Source organism: Polyergus mexicanus, unplaced genomic scaffold (genome assembly GCF_030449975.1).
Source record: "Polyergus mexicanus isolate NDT 795.1 unplaced genomic scaffold, iyPolMexi1.0 SCAF_27, whole genome shotgun sequence".
Classification (NCBI taxonomy): domain Eukaryota; kingdom Metazoa; phylum Arthropoda; class Insecta; order Hymenoptera; family Formicidae; genus Polyergus; species Polyergus mexicanus.
Genome location: NW_027223347.1, coordinates 2,126,888 through 2,140,800, shown reverse-complemented (window position 1 = coordinate 2,140,800; position 13,913 = coordinate 2,126,888). Strand labels below are relative to the sequence as shown.

Sequence of the window (13,913 nt, the reverse complement as noted above, 5' to 3'; positions counted from 1 at the left end):
TGATTCGGAAAGGTAAAGTTTAAAAAGGACTGCTAAACGGCAAAAAATATCTGAAATTTCTCTAACGCTTTGCAAACGATAGACTTGCGACTTCTTTTGCACGCGAGCAAGGATATCTCTTGCCTTAAACTACATCTACATAGTCAGGCACTGAGTTACCTGAGTTTTTGCTCCATACTATGACCGACTTAGGTCACGGTTGAAGCCTCGCGGTTGTTAACTTTGTACTGTTTCGAACTTATTTTCTTTAATTTCGACCTAGGCCATATCACTGCAAAATTTTGAGGATTGCTTATTTCGAGATATATTTATTTTATTAGATATTTTTAAAAATACTATTTAAAAATATACTAAAGAGGATACTATAATCTTTATTATAATAATGTTTAATTATTTTTTAATTATATAGCGATTACTTATTGATATTTTACTTATTGATTATAACGATAACTTATTTTCGTACGGTTTGGATGATGAATTAAAACGTAATGAATAAGTAAAAGCAACTAAATCTAGCAGCGAATGAATTTTCGCGAATTTTTACATTTTTCCGTTTTCTCTATGTTTCTTTTTTTTTCATTTGTCTTAATTTTTTATCCGCTCGATGACGGTTTGCAAAAAATTTCCTTAACCGAAATTGCAACATGACGTCAACGCGAGTCAATTACTTTTTAATCCGAAATTATTACGATGATAATCGAGTTAGTTAATAAGCTACAAGAAAAAACGGTGTACAGAACGAATATCACGAATAAAATTTATGTCGAAATTGCCGGATTCGCTGAACTTTGAATCCACTGATATCTTTTACGACTATTAATTAATTTTTATTAATTCTAAATCTGAATTATACGACGTACCGCAATATGAATCGTGCAAACTTCGAATATCGTCGATTGTAACACACAATATTGCATATCTTGTTACTTGATTTAGTACACGTATTGCGAATGTGGTATAGCAATAATTTCATAAAACTATTAGTGTACTAAATCAATGTTTTAGCCTGGATAGAAGTTTATTGTGATTATAGTATTTTGCGGAAAATATATGGATGTGTTTGGTAGCTTTTGTTCCATAAGTATTAAATTATTTGTTTATTTTAGCAGCTATTGTTGCATGTACAATTTAGTAACTTTGGAAACTTTCCCTGCGGGGCAACTGCGGAAAAGAAATCGAGATTGTGTGCGAAAATCTACTCGAGGGAACGACCTTTTCGCTTAGGGATGATACGGCAATAGCAACGAAAATTTTCGCTGATCGGAGAAAAATATTCGGTTATTGTTAAAATGCAATTTTTATCTATTTTTTTCTAATTAATTATCTAATTTTTTTTAATTAACAAATCAGCGAATTTCGTTAAATTTTTTTTTTTACTCGTCGAATGCGGAAGTGTAGGAATTTTATATAAGATTAATTTCGTTTCAGGGTATCTCTCTCTGCACATTTTTATTTTCCCAAAATTATTTTTAAAATATTTGTTTTAGATTTTTTATTCTAAACTAAAGAGTGTAAATATGAATTATTATTTAAATAAATTAAAATGTTAGATTTAATTATATAAATGTATTTTACGTTACATGATTATTTTATATATAAATTGAAAAAAAGGGAGTGAGATAGAAATGCAGGTATGAAGAAATTAATTATACGGTTATAATTTTCTTATAATTTTGTTTTTCTTTGTATTTTAATATCGTCAAAGATATGAATAAAATGATATGGCGTTGTGACGAATCGTCGGATAAGTACGGTTGCGTGCGTGTTTGCGTTTGCGGATCGATTGGTCAATACGGCACGTCGATGCACGTCAAGACGATGAAGGATCATTCTTCTTCCTCATGTCGTACAAATACGTTTAACTTGACCCCGATTACGACGAATCGGATTTCCGGACTACGGTGATCCTACGGCGGACACTCTCGAATCAATCTTTACCGTAGAAAGCGGGGGAAGATGGTCGGAGCGATTCGAATCGCACGGAAAGTGAAACTTGGTATCCTCGCCGACTTCGACCATATAGATACGGGGCTCTTCCTCCTTCACGTGCAATAATTTACCAAACTGAATCGGACACCAATGTTTCCGGATCTAGTTACGCGAGCACATCCCGTGTGTACGTTCGAATTTCCTAAACACGGCCGCATTAAATTGAACTCGCAACGTGTCTGGAAAATGCTTCGTATCTCGCAATCGATTTTTATATCCAAAACAGTTTGGAAAAGAAAAAAAAATTACAGCTGTAAAATATTTATGATATACATTGATGGAAGAAATCAGATACGCGCGAAAAGATCGATTAGACGTGTTGAAACGTACACGATATATCGGATTAAATAACAGTCTAGCTTCGAGCGAGAGGGAGAAAAATTGCACGATTTTTGCCGTAGATAACAGAAACGCCATGCAATTTCAACTAAATTCATCAACCGCCTTTAGATTAATTCCGAACACGAACTCGTATAGCGGCACGATATTTCTCATATATTCCCTACTTAGAAATTTCATATCTGCGTTATCACACTCTATACTCGCGTTCTCGAAATCCTGGGGGTGACTCGAAACTTGAGGCTCGCCGGGAAAATGACATGTGAGGTTAGGATCGTGTCCATTGCGTGGAACGTCGCGCGCTCTCACGTGGCACCCCTCCATCTCTTTCTTTCATTCTCGCGAGTATCGCGTACGAGGTTTTCTCGTCGCCCGGTATCCTCCCCACCACTACCTTCCTTCGCCTCCCTACCACCGGTCCACCGATCATCTCCCCTCCCCACTCTCGTTCGCTCGACGCTCGACGCTGCCGCTTCCCTCTCTCCTATTCAGTCTCTCGTCAGTCTTCGCCGCGCAGCGTTCTCGACAGGAGGAACGATTACAGCGCCGTCGTACTCGCCGCTCCTCAGTAACGCGAGCGCTTTCGTGGAGTTTGCTACTTGAATTTCCGTTCCTCGTGTCGTGTCGTGTTCGTCGTTCTGTGACACGCAGCGCGACGGCGATACGTCGTCTATTCTCTTGTTTTCTCCGTCAATCCTGTGAATACGTTAGTACAGTGATGCGACCGCGAGTGTTTACCCCGAGCGCCTCTCCTGTGAATAAACATCGAGACGTGTGTTTTGAGTGATTCGAAAGTCACGGTACTACTTCGCCATTTACACCGCAACATCGTGAATACCGCGTACGGTGCCGTAAACGAAGAGTCGAACGAATCAAACGGCATGATAATAGTATATTCCAAGTATCTCGATACCAAGTGCGTCGTAACCAGTGTATCCGTGGCCCCCGGAGTTTTCTATCGTCAAAGCGCGCGAAGAGAATGCCGAGACGCGTAACGTCCTCGGTACGGCAGCGGCAGCGGCAGCAGCAGCGGCGTGCTCGCGCCGGCTTGGTTTTCGGGTCGCCGAGCGGCGACTGAGGGACGGGGGTGTGGGGGAGGGGTCCGGGCGGGAGAAGGGATGCGAGGAATCCCGCGGGAGCGGCAGCCGGCGCGGAGTGAAGGTAGCGATCGTGTCGTTGTAGGTGTTAGAGGAAGTGTGAGTAGGAGGAGGGGTTGATTTCGGCGGCGAGGTGCGCGAGGATGGCCGGCTGGCGACGAGTAGCGCTGATCAGCAGCGACGTAGGTGCTGCTGCGCGTCCCGATGTCGAACGACACGACGTGACGGCCACGTGCCGCAACGGACGCGTTGTCGTTGGCCAGTGGCATTAATTCTCCCCCTCTTGGTGCGTGGTGTGTGTGTGTGCCCCGGGTGATCGCGTGCCGAGTATGTCGTAACCGCGGCATCGTGGAACACGCGATCGGTGTGTATATACTCGCCGTCTATGTTTCGAGGTTTCTTTTTTTTTTTTTCGCGTATAAACAGAGCGGAGAGAGAAAATCTACGACAGTGGAATTATATACTTGACGCGGGGTGTGACTGACGAATTGAGTTGACCGTATCCCGATCGCGATAGAGAGAGCACTCGAGGAGAGGATTCGTCGCAAAAGTTTTTCACAGCTCGTGGAACAGGACGCGAACAGGTGGCTGTCATTTCTTTACGTGTAGGATAATGCGCGAAAGATTTTTTTCGTCTGACTGAAAAGGGATCTGCGCGATAACGTTCACGAGTTTGGTGCGAAGCGGATACTTGGATTAGGAGCGATAATTAAAAAATTCGAAACGTCCGCCACGATATCTTCCGTCCGATGTGTACGCGGCAACGATACGTGCTTCGTTCTTCTCGTTTATGTCGAAATATACTCGTTCCTTTAATACGCAGTGATGCGTAACGTTCCTTCGCAGTGATCGTTTGTGATAGAAGAATCGAGCAGATCGAGTGATCGGTATTTTGAGAGTGGAGATTTCAAAAGTGCGATCGATTTTTTAAATAGCTATCTCAAGACTCGAGAGTTTGACAGATATGTCGAAGAAGCGCGCGGGATAGCGACTAGCACGCGGTACGGCTGTGACGGAGATCGCGTTTCAAACTTTGTCGTCCAAGCTCTAGAAAGAGAAGGAGAAAGATAGAGAGGGGAGGGAGAGCTCGGAAGAAAAGCTAGAGAGAAATAGGAGAGGTATTATATGACTACCGAAAGCGAGGCAGAGAGAAAGGAGAAAGGGAAAGCTAAATAGAGAGGAGAAGAGAGAGAAGGAACGCTCTTCGTAGTTTGATCCAAATCCCGGCGGAAGTTCGCGGCGAGGGTGAAGAGCGCCGTGGAGGGGGGAGTGATGCCGGCGGTGAGCGTGGCACAGCGCCCTCCAGGTGGAATCCCACTCCACGCCGGCGTGCCGGTAGCGCCCAGCAGCGTAACCGCTCCCGGTCCGTCGGGCCGGTGCCTCGGGGGCCCGGCAGCACCCCCCGCCGGCTCGCCACCGCTGCCACCGTCCCTGCAATCCCTCGGCGGCGGCGTGACCGCGAACAGCAACGTCAACCCCAATAATATCAACCACGGTAACAGCAACAATAACAATCCGCTCGGTGGCGGCAATCCCAATAACGCTGTCAACAGCAACCATCACCTCGGCAACAACGCCCTAAGCATCAACACGGCGAGCGGCGCCACGAATCCTCTCCAGGCGATGGCGTCGGCGGCGGCATCGCTCACGCAGCTCAATAATATGGCGAACGGCCCGTTGCCGCCGCTCGCGGGCACGGGCCCAGGGGGCCCGCCGAGTCTACCGCCGCCGCAGCCGGCGACGACGCCGACGCACGGCGGTCCGCCGACCCCTCATGGCGGCGTCAACGCGGCACCCCATCTCAACGGCGCCTCGCCGAGTCCCCATCCGATGCCCCCTCACGGCATGATGAGCGGCTCGCCCCATACCCCTCACCCCCACATGGGGGGCGGCGGACCCTCGCCCCATCCCCATCATCCGGGACCCCACATGGTCAGCTCGCCGCATCATCCAGCGGCGCCCCATCCGATGGGCCCGGCCGGCATGATGGGGCCGGTCGGCATGCAGCCTCAAGGCGCGCCCGGTATGTGTGGCTCCGGCCCAAGCGGCCCGATGGGGCCGCACGCGCATCCTCAGGGACCAGGGGTACCTGGACAGCCACATATGCACAACGATCCCTTTTTTTGCTCGCCCTTCGGATCGCATTACTTCAGGTAAATTCGTTAGACTGCGCGTTTCATATATATGTGTTTATTTGTCGAAGAGGAAAGGAGGATAGAGCCACAATTATTGTCGATAATCTTGTCGATTATCATCGCAGATTTTCGAGAGGCAATGAAAATTGTTGATTAATGAATCGTAATTTTTATTCGTTTCTTACACATGTATGCTTATTATGTTATCAAATTTTAAATTGACGTAAGAGGCGATTATTTCTTTATTTCTATGTTAGGTGAATATATATATATATAATATTTTACTTTTCTTAAATAACTCTTTTTGCTCTTATACTTTTTGATATTTATATATTTAACATAACGAAGAACATCGAATTACAATATTTTTATTTTCTCTCTTATGTAAAACTTAACAAAAACTGACAGTTTTGACACATACTTTAAAGCATAAGTTTACATTTAATCGATGAGCAAATTTTCTCTATTACGCGCAGAGATTTGATGGTTCAAAATTTGGAATAAATTGCATTTTATTATCTTTTTTGTGATTCATACGCATCGTTCGGAGTAAGATTTTACGATGTCTGACTTGGCAAAATGATTCTAAAAATAGCTAATTTTATATCTGCATTGCGACTTTTTTTATACAATATTTTATAGTAGGTAATATATATACATACATGCATATATATATATATATATATATTCTATGGTCGATATAAAAAAAGAGAGAGAGAGAAGGCTCTCTGCTTTGCAAGCTTTTTTTTATGTCTTTATTATTGCACTTTATGTTACAAATTTGATAACGAAATTTTGCTGCGAAAATGTAACTCAAAGACTGGAGCGTGTAAAGTCGATAGTGTGCATTTTAGTCGCCAACAAATTTTGTCACAAGGACGGATTTTTATAAAATTAACAATACTTTCTTGCGTAATGAATATAATGCCAAAATTACTATAAGAAGAATAATTTGCACACTCGATTATACATGAAAATAAGTGCATATATTGTTGCTATCTCGCTCAGTATCGAGGAAACCATCGTGTGTCCCCGTTTATTAAAAAAAAAAAAAAAAAATATCTTTGCGCATTTCAAAACAATTCCATAGATTACTGTGAAAAATAATGAAATTATATAGGGTTTATCAAAAATTGCACACTTCCTTCTTATGATTTTTAAAATTATCATTTCATACTATCATTAAATATCATATTTTTTGCACAAATTTTTAATTTTTGATATTAAATAATTATTAAATTGAAATCTTCTTAAAGGAAATACTTAAATTTAGATTAGACTACAAACATAGTTTTATTTTTATTTGCATCTCTATAAATTAGGATTGTAAATTGGGATTCACAGGGTCGCTTAAAAAATGTGTACGTCTTGTCAATTAAATTTTATATTTACATAATTTCTTAAAATATTGATTCTCTCTTTCTCTCTTCTATGTTGATGGAAAGTGCAAAATTTCTTAGATGTTCTGCATAGTGATATAAACGAGTAATTTGTCGTTATAGCGGTCGTAACAATTCGCCATCACGCGAGAGAACACTCGCACATGCATCTCGCAGATCGGGGTGGGACTTTGTATGAAAGCGTGTATAAACCTTTTTCCTCGAATCTCCACGTAGAAGGGTAGCTGAAGGAAAAAAAAAGGGGAAAGACTCTTGCAATCACGCGAGGTTTTACGAAAAACTGTATCGCGTGGCAGAAGGAATCTCTTGCGAAGCTCGCCTTTTGCCGCTATTTATGCTTTGCCGTTCTACTTATGCTTCGTGCCGTTGATAATCGCGATATAGTTCGTTATTTGTACAAAATGGTATTTTTTAATCAACAATCAATCCTCATTTTTCATTTACGTGGCGTTTTTGTCTTGAGCGTCAAGAAAAAAAGAAAAAAGTCTTTGCATTAATGCAACTGACATATGCATTAATCGACAACGATGTCAATAGGTTCGCGCATTAATTGCCCATTCAATTTTTTTGTCTTTTTTTCCGGATCAATTTGAAATTTATAATTTTATGTGAAATCACAATTGTCAAAGAAATCACAAGACAAGGAGTGAACAAACGTAGATTGTCATTTGCGCGAGATTATTGCGATAATGGAAATATATTTTTAACGATAAAATCGATAGTTAAATTTATTTATTATTTTTATATTATATTTGTTAAATGATTTCTTACATATATTTCATGATTTCATGTCTATTAACTCCTTCGCGTTGTAAAAGATTCTGAGATTATTAAGATTCAATCTCAGCTTGTCTTCTCAATTGATTCGAGATTATTCCATGACTGGATCTACGGACTGACGAGCTTTTTTTCCGCCGCGGATATTTTTAGACAATTGTTTTACGGTTCGATACTTCGTTCCGTGCCAATCGTCCGGTAGTCGCTCACTAGTACGTTCTCTCAGGCGTAGTAACAGTATACTTCGAGAATCCGTTATCGTGCCTCACAACCAGGATCTTCTTGGTCACCGTTGCACGGTTGGCTCCAGCAATACCAACAATAATACAAGGTAGATCTTCCAAAAATCTACAAAGTTGCCTGAATAATTTAATTACTAATTATCAATTTCAATGCACTTTTGCCGTGACTAGATTTATAATAGCAACTATAAAATGGAATGATTAAAATTGACTGGTCAATGTGCCAAAAATTCAATCATTCACCCAAACACAATAAGATGAAAAAAAAAAAAAAATAGCGAAAATGTAGTTTGTTGTTGCACAAATCGCATTAACCTTGATTCAAGAGGAATAATTATCGGTCGCACCAGATGTCTATCTGTCAGATCGAAAGTCGTCGTCGTCGTCGTCATCTTCATCGCGGTATCTTTCGAACCTTTAGATGCTCGCAGGTGGGAGGTGCCTCTCCTGGTGCAGATGTGCGTGCACGTTTGTTAAGCTTCGTCTTTTGCCGGGGCTCACCTCGCGAGGAAAAGCAGTCGGGGGTTAAGAACGTCGATAGTCGGTATGTGCGATGACGATTAGCCGGTACTTCTCCTCTTTGGCCTTCTTTGTATCCGGTCTGGATGTCTCTATCGCAACGGCGTCATCTCTACGCTCGCCGTCCTTGTCTGGTAATCGCGCGGGCTCATTAACATAAGCGTTCCACCCCGCTACGATCGTACGAATGACGATGCTACTTTACTCACGTAGAATTGTAGCGAAAGCTTTCTTTTTTCACATACTCGATAATTTTATTTAACGTTCGCTAAACACTTGACCTCGCTCGTCGCTCTTAATTTTCGATCGACTGTCACGTCGACGAGGATGTTGCCGGAAGTCTTTTCTATAACCAGGAAATGTTAAATATTACAAAATTACGACGCGTGATAATTAAAATTTAAATTTTTCGACTGCTCTAAAATTTATTATACAAACGTTTTGAACTAATTTGCTTTTATAGACGAGCTACGCTTCGACTAATATCATCTCGCAAGATTACAGGCGCGATATGTCGCGCAGATAAGAAAGCCCGCGTTTACGTATCGTCGTTGAATTGCTTTGACTAGTTTCCGCTTGACTGAGTTTCTTAGAATATATTTATGTAATATCGTAACTTGGGAAAAGTATACATAATTACGCTAAACGATATTGCTTCTATATCGTAGAATTCCTCTATATATTTCTCTTTGATTATTTTCCTAAATGAAATCTGACCCTTTTGATTTTTTTTCTAAATAAATTGTGCTTTCGAGAATTTTTCGGAATTAAAATTGTTATTACATTTGTAAAAAAATATACGATAGTTTCAAAAATAGAATATAGTTACACAAGTACGTACACGTCATTGTTATATAAACTCTTATATATATGTGCGAATAACGCTACATTATATTTCCTGCATAAAGATAAGTTTTGGTTTGTCGTTTGTTAGTGAGCGAGAAGAGAGAACAGCTTCGATAATCTGTGCAAAATACAACCTTGACGTTCTTATTCTAAAATCCACCGTCACAACGTATATGTTACATCATTCAAATATTTGCACCGGCTACATACTGAGATTACGCATGCACGAGCGTGAAAGATGTTGTTTCAAATTCTCGGAAAGAGAAAAAGAACACGGCGTTATCGCGAGACGAGCGGTGACGCATACGGATAGCCTAACTGCGATCTAACTGCTCCAAATTTATAATCGTTGCGGAACGTTTCGAGCACGTGTACAAACATATTCTAGAATGGCGAAGGTGACAGCCAGTATGAGTTGTCGTGATAGTAGTTTCGCGCGCGTCGATCTCGCGCATTAAATACCGCCGTAAAATATTTTATCGCCTTGGATTCACATGCGGGCGACGCGTACCTGACGTCACCTAGAGAGAGAGAGAAAAAAAAGAAGAAGAAGAGGAGAAAGAAAAATAAAGAAGTACGAAAACGAGCCACGCAAACCGCCATGTAAAGAAAGTAAAATTAATTACGACCGCGTGTATAAGAAAATACGCGGGCGAAGCGTTTTTTTAAAGCACGATCGGAAGTACGAGCACCGTCGTTGGCCTTATCTTATCGCGGGCCTCTCAGTAGGATAAGAAGGACCTTGATCGTTTCGCCACAAAGCAAATCGGCACCTTGCCTCGCATTGAAACATCGATTTTCTTTCATATTACACGCCTTTTCGAAATGCACAAAATGTTTCGTATATACCTCGTGTCAAATCGTAAATCTTCCCTTCGTAAAAATAGAAATCGAATTTTAATTACACTGCAATTTAACGATAAAGATTAAATAAGCCTTGTCTTTTTTATCTTTATTTTTAAGTTTATCTAAAAAATCTTGACTTGTTAGAATTTTTATATTTATCTTCTTCCTCTTTCAATTTTCTTAAAATTTTTCAGTGGGAGAAAATGACCGTTAATCGAATTTCAGAACAAAAAATTTGTTATCAACAACGATGTAACTCTAGTTATTAGAATACACTTTGTTTAATTAAGCGCGTACAATAATACACGACAGCTCTGTTCCTCGATGCAAGATGATTCCTCTCTTGTTTTTGCGACACAATCGTTTCTCGTTTCACGCGAGACACCGTTGACTGTCGTCTTTCCTAGCAGCTAGCACGATTAGAGCGGGATTAGCGTACGGCACGTACTATATTTCTAGTTAGTTACGGGATGTTATAAAGTAAACGTTAGCGCGATGTAACTGGCGCGCGTACAAATCAGCGGGACTATCCAAGAGATTCTTCTCTAAAATGGCGATTTACTTTTGCAAAAAGTATTAATAATAAATATTATTTCGATAGAAGCATGGATTTTTTTTACTGCTGTTCGCTTGATTAATGACATATTAATTATTTCGATATTTTTATTATTATTGAAAAAAGATCACGCGGTTGTGCTTTTCTTGAATAGATCTACGTAATATTAGATATTAAAACTATCTTTGAACAAAATGTTGCTATTCTATCAAAAAGTAATTATAACTGAACACGACGACTGTACTTTCTAAATCTTTTATTTCGTGTCATACTGCATACAATTACGAATGAATTTTCAATCTCTGTCTAGACAATAGGATATTTTCGTTGAACCTTCTACATTCTAGTGGTCGGTTTAACTACCGCAGACAGTTTAAAGGTTAAAACACAGGAAGCATCGATATGCATATCTTCACTTATTGCTTTCCGAAGACTAAGGATTCTTCTTTTTTATTATTTTACTTTCTTATACACGAAACACAGATGCGCGCGCGTGAGAATCTCCGAAAGTATATTTATTTAAATCGAACGTTACACTTATATTTTTTTACAAATATTTTCACGATATAATACGACAATATGAATTTTTCGAATAAAAACTTCATTATCGCCGCGCTTCTGCAAAGTGAGATGAAAAGTTGAATAACTTTTTTTTCGACGCTCAACTCGGATCAAATCGAGGGCATGAGGGGGAGGAGCGGGAAAGGAGAGAATCGTGAAAAAAAAAAAAAAGAAAAGTTTGTTCCGCCAGAGATGCATCGTCGTGGTCGTCATCGTACATAGAGCCATGCGCAGAGACGCGTATCAGGCCATATCGTTGGGGTCGGTTCCAGTTTCACGTGAAACTTCTTCGGGCGGCCCGACAGGTTCAAGGCGAGCATTCGCGGGCATCTCCGCCGTCTGACAGGGGGAGCGTGCATGCACACGCACGTGCATGATGCATATGGATCGCGCGCGCCGGAAGTCACCGGAGCGGCGAAAGAGTTATCGAGTCCGGTGAAATGATTTTGTTGCTACGTTACACAGGGCCGCGATGTCTCCCCTCCCCTCGACGAAACTGTTTTCCATGCAATCAACAATTCTTATCGGTTACATCGATGTTAATTTTTTTTAATAAACAGTCCGTCACACAGGAGGCATACGTCTGATCTCTGTGTAATTGGACGACTAATTATGGATGAGAAACATGTACGAACTTTGTGTGAAGCGCGTATGTAGATTCTTGAATCGCGTGTTGTATTGCATTACAATGGAATTTCAGACTAAATTCTAGCTTGACAGTCTGCTATAAAAAGTTATACATTTGACATTTTTATTTTTTTTTTTCATCTCACCGCATATGATGTGAATGTATCATAGAGAAATTGTATGAACAAATAATCCGCTTTTATTATACCCATAATAGCAATGTTGAAAAGATAAATTTTGAGGATATTATTCGAGACTAGGATCTTTTCTAAAAAAAACATTTATATTGTATTTATAAATTCAAGATTTCATTAGACACCGAGTGTCGGACAGTACGATTAGCGTCAAGAATTATTGAAAGAGAGAAAGGTGGGAGAAAAATGTACGGACACGACAATCATGTCGCACAATAAAGAGGAGAAAGGGACTGTCTGAGTCACGGTTTACCTAGAAACATCGATGCAGGTGTCTCTCGGGACAGGTGTAATTTGGCAAACGTCTCCCCCGATTGTCAAGCTTTCCTTCTTACAGGCACGCATTCGTCCTAACGCCATGCGCTTGGTAAACGAAGCTATGTTTATTTTAATTAGGAACCTCGACGTAATAGCACATCAAATGTAAATTACTAGGGTTTGCCGGATAATTAGTTTTAATTTAATTAACACGGCCGTGTTTAAAATTTCTGCCAACGTTATGAATTTCTTAAAAGTATCAAAAATTAAAATCTACGTTAATTAAGCGAAATGTTTCATAATATATTTTTGTGTGAATATTGGCGATTTATAATTTATTTTATATCATATGGATTTTTTTCTACGATTTAAACAAAAAATTAATGGAATAATTTTTCCACAATAGGTGTAAATACTTTCAACAAAATTAACATAACTATGTTTCTCGTAAAACTTGCGATGGCGATGCCCGGTCTCACGTGCGTGCCGAGATTAATGGCGCTATGAAAGAGAGGGAGAGAGAGAGAGATTTCTTTGATTTATCCGACCCGCTCATTTACTCCCTTATCTGGTTCGATACTCGATAGTCAATCTATACGCACGTACGTTGGGCCCGTTAAGTTTTATGGGTCAGGTTGCCTGGAGAGGTTCCTCGATTACACCCACTTAAAGAAGATCTCTCACGAATCACTGCAGCGGCGGCGCGTGTTTACACGTAGGCTGGATTTCTCGGAAGTCAGTGTAAACATCCCTTATCTCCAGGCGTTCAGGGATCTGCTATCGGATGTCGTCGAGGTAAAGGAGCCTTTTCCCTTGAGCTGTACGATCGGCATGGCTGTAAAGTCTGCCAAGATCACGTGGACGTGCTCAATGACGTATAATAATACGCTCGATATTACCCGCTGGATATTATTTTTCGACGAGCCTTATTAATTTTTTACCTTATGTTACCTTCTTTCCGTCCTTTTCTTTATTCAAATTAATTATATTTGAAATAACAATATTTTTTTTTAATCAATTTAGCGTTAATCGCGACGCCTCTATGTAGAGATAAGCATATCGGTCATTTGTCTTCGTTCTATGCAATTTATTGTTAGTTACGAAGACGTGCAAGCCTTACGTAAACGAGACAAAGAATATATTTCTGCTTTGAGAAATACTTTAGGACGAGTTTGACACAATTCGTACGGGATCGCGATGTTGCAAAAATGTTGGCACGCATCTCTTCGACACGCGGGAGTTTGACAATTGGGCCAGAAACTGAACATTGATTAACTCGGCGTGACAGCCTCTCTTTTGTCTCGCTCTTAACGGCAGCGGTCGCGCTTATTTATAAAATGCCGCGCGTGCGCGCGCGTGTCACGAGCAGCTTCGTTAGCTCGCGCGAAATGTTACGACAAAGCTCCGTTTATTCATTCGCTCGTTCATTCAGCGTTTCGGCAACAGCGTTTATCCCGGCCGCGCGAATGCGCCTAACGACCTGTCTCCGGCTCGCGCGCGATTAACATCGTCACCTCGTCGTCGCGA

At 40.9% G+C, this 13,913-nt stretch overlaps 1 protein-coding gene across 7 annotated transcripts in view; it reads left to right on the top strand.

Annotated features, from left to right (window-relative positions):
* Chi (LIM domain-binding protein 2 Chi) overlaps nucleotides 1-13,913 on the top strand; it is a 140,593-nt gene that overhangs the window by 65,930 nt on the left and 60,750 nt on the right. For 3 of the 7 annotated variants that reach the window (XM_070314452.1, XM_070314451.1, XM_070314450.1), the window contains exon 1: nucleotides 3,415-5,578. The exons of the other annotated variants lie outside the window; for them this stretch is intronic. In XM_070314452.1, the coding sequence (XP_070170553.1) occupies nucleotides 4,698-5,578 (881 nt within the window). In that variant the 5' untranslated portion in view covers nucleotides 3,415-4,697. Of the gene's footprint in view, nucleotides 1-3,414; nucleotides 5,579-13,913 lie in introns of those variants that run through there. 7 annotated transcript variants of the gene reach the window in all.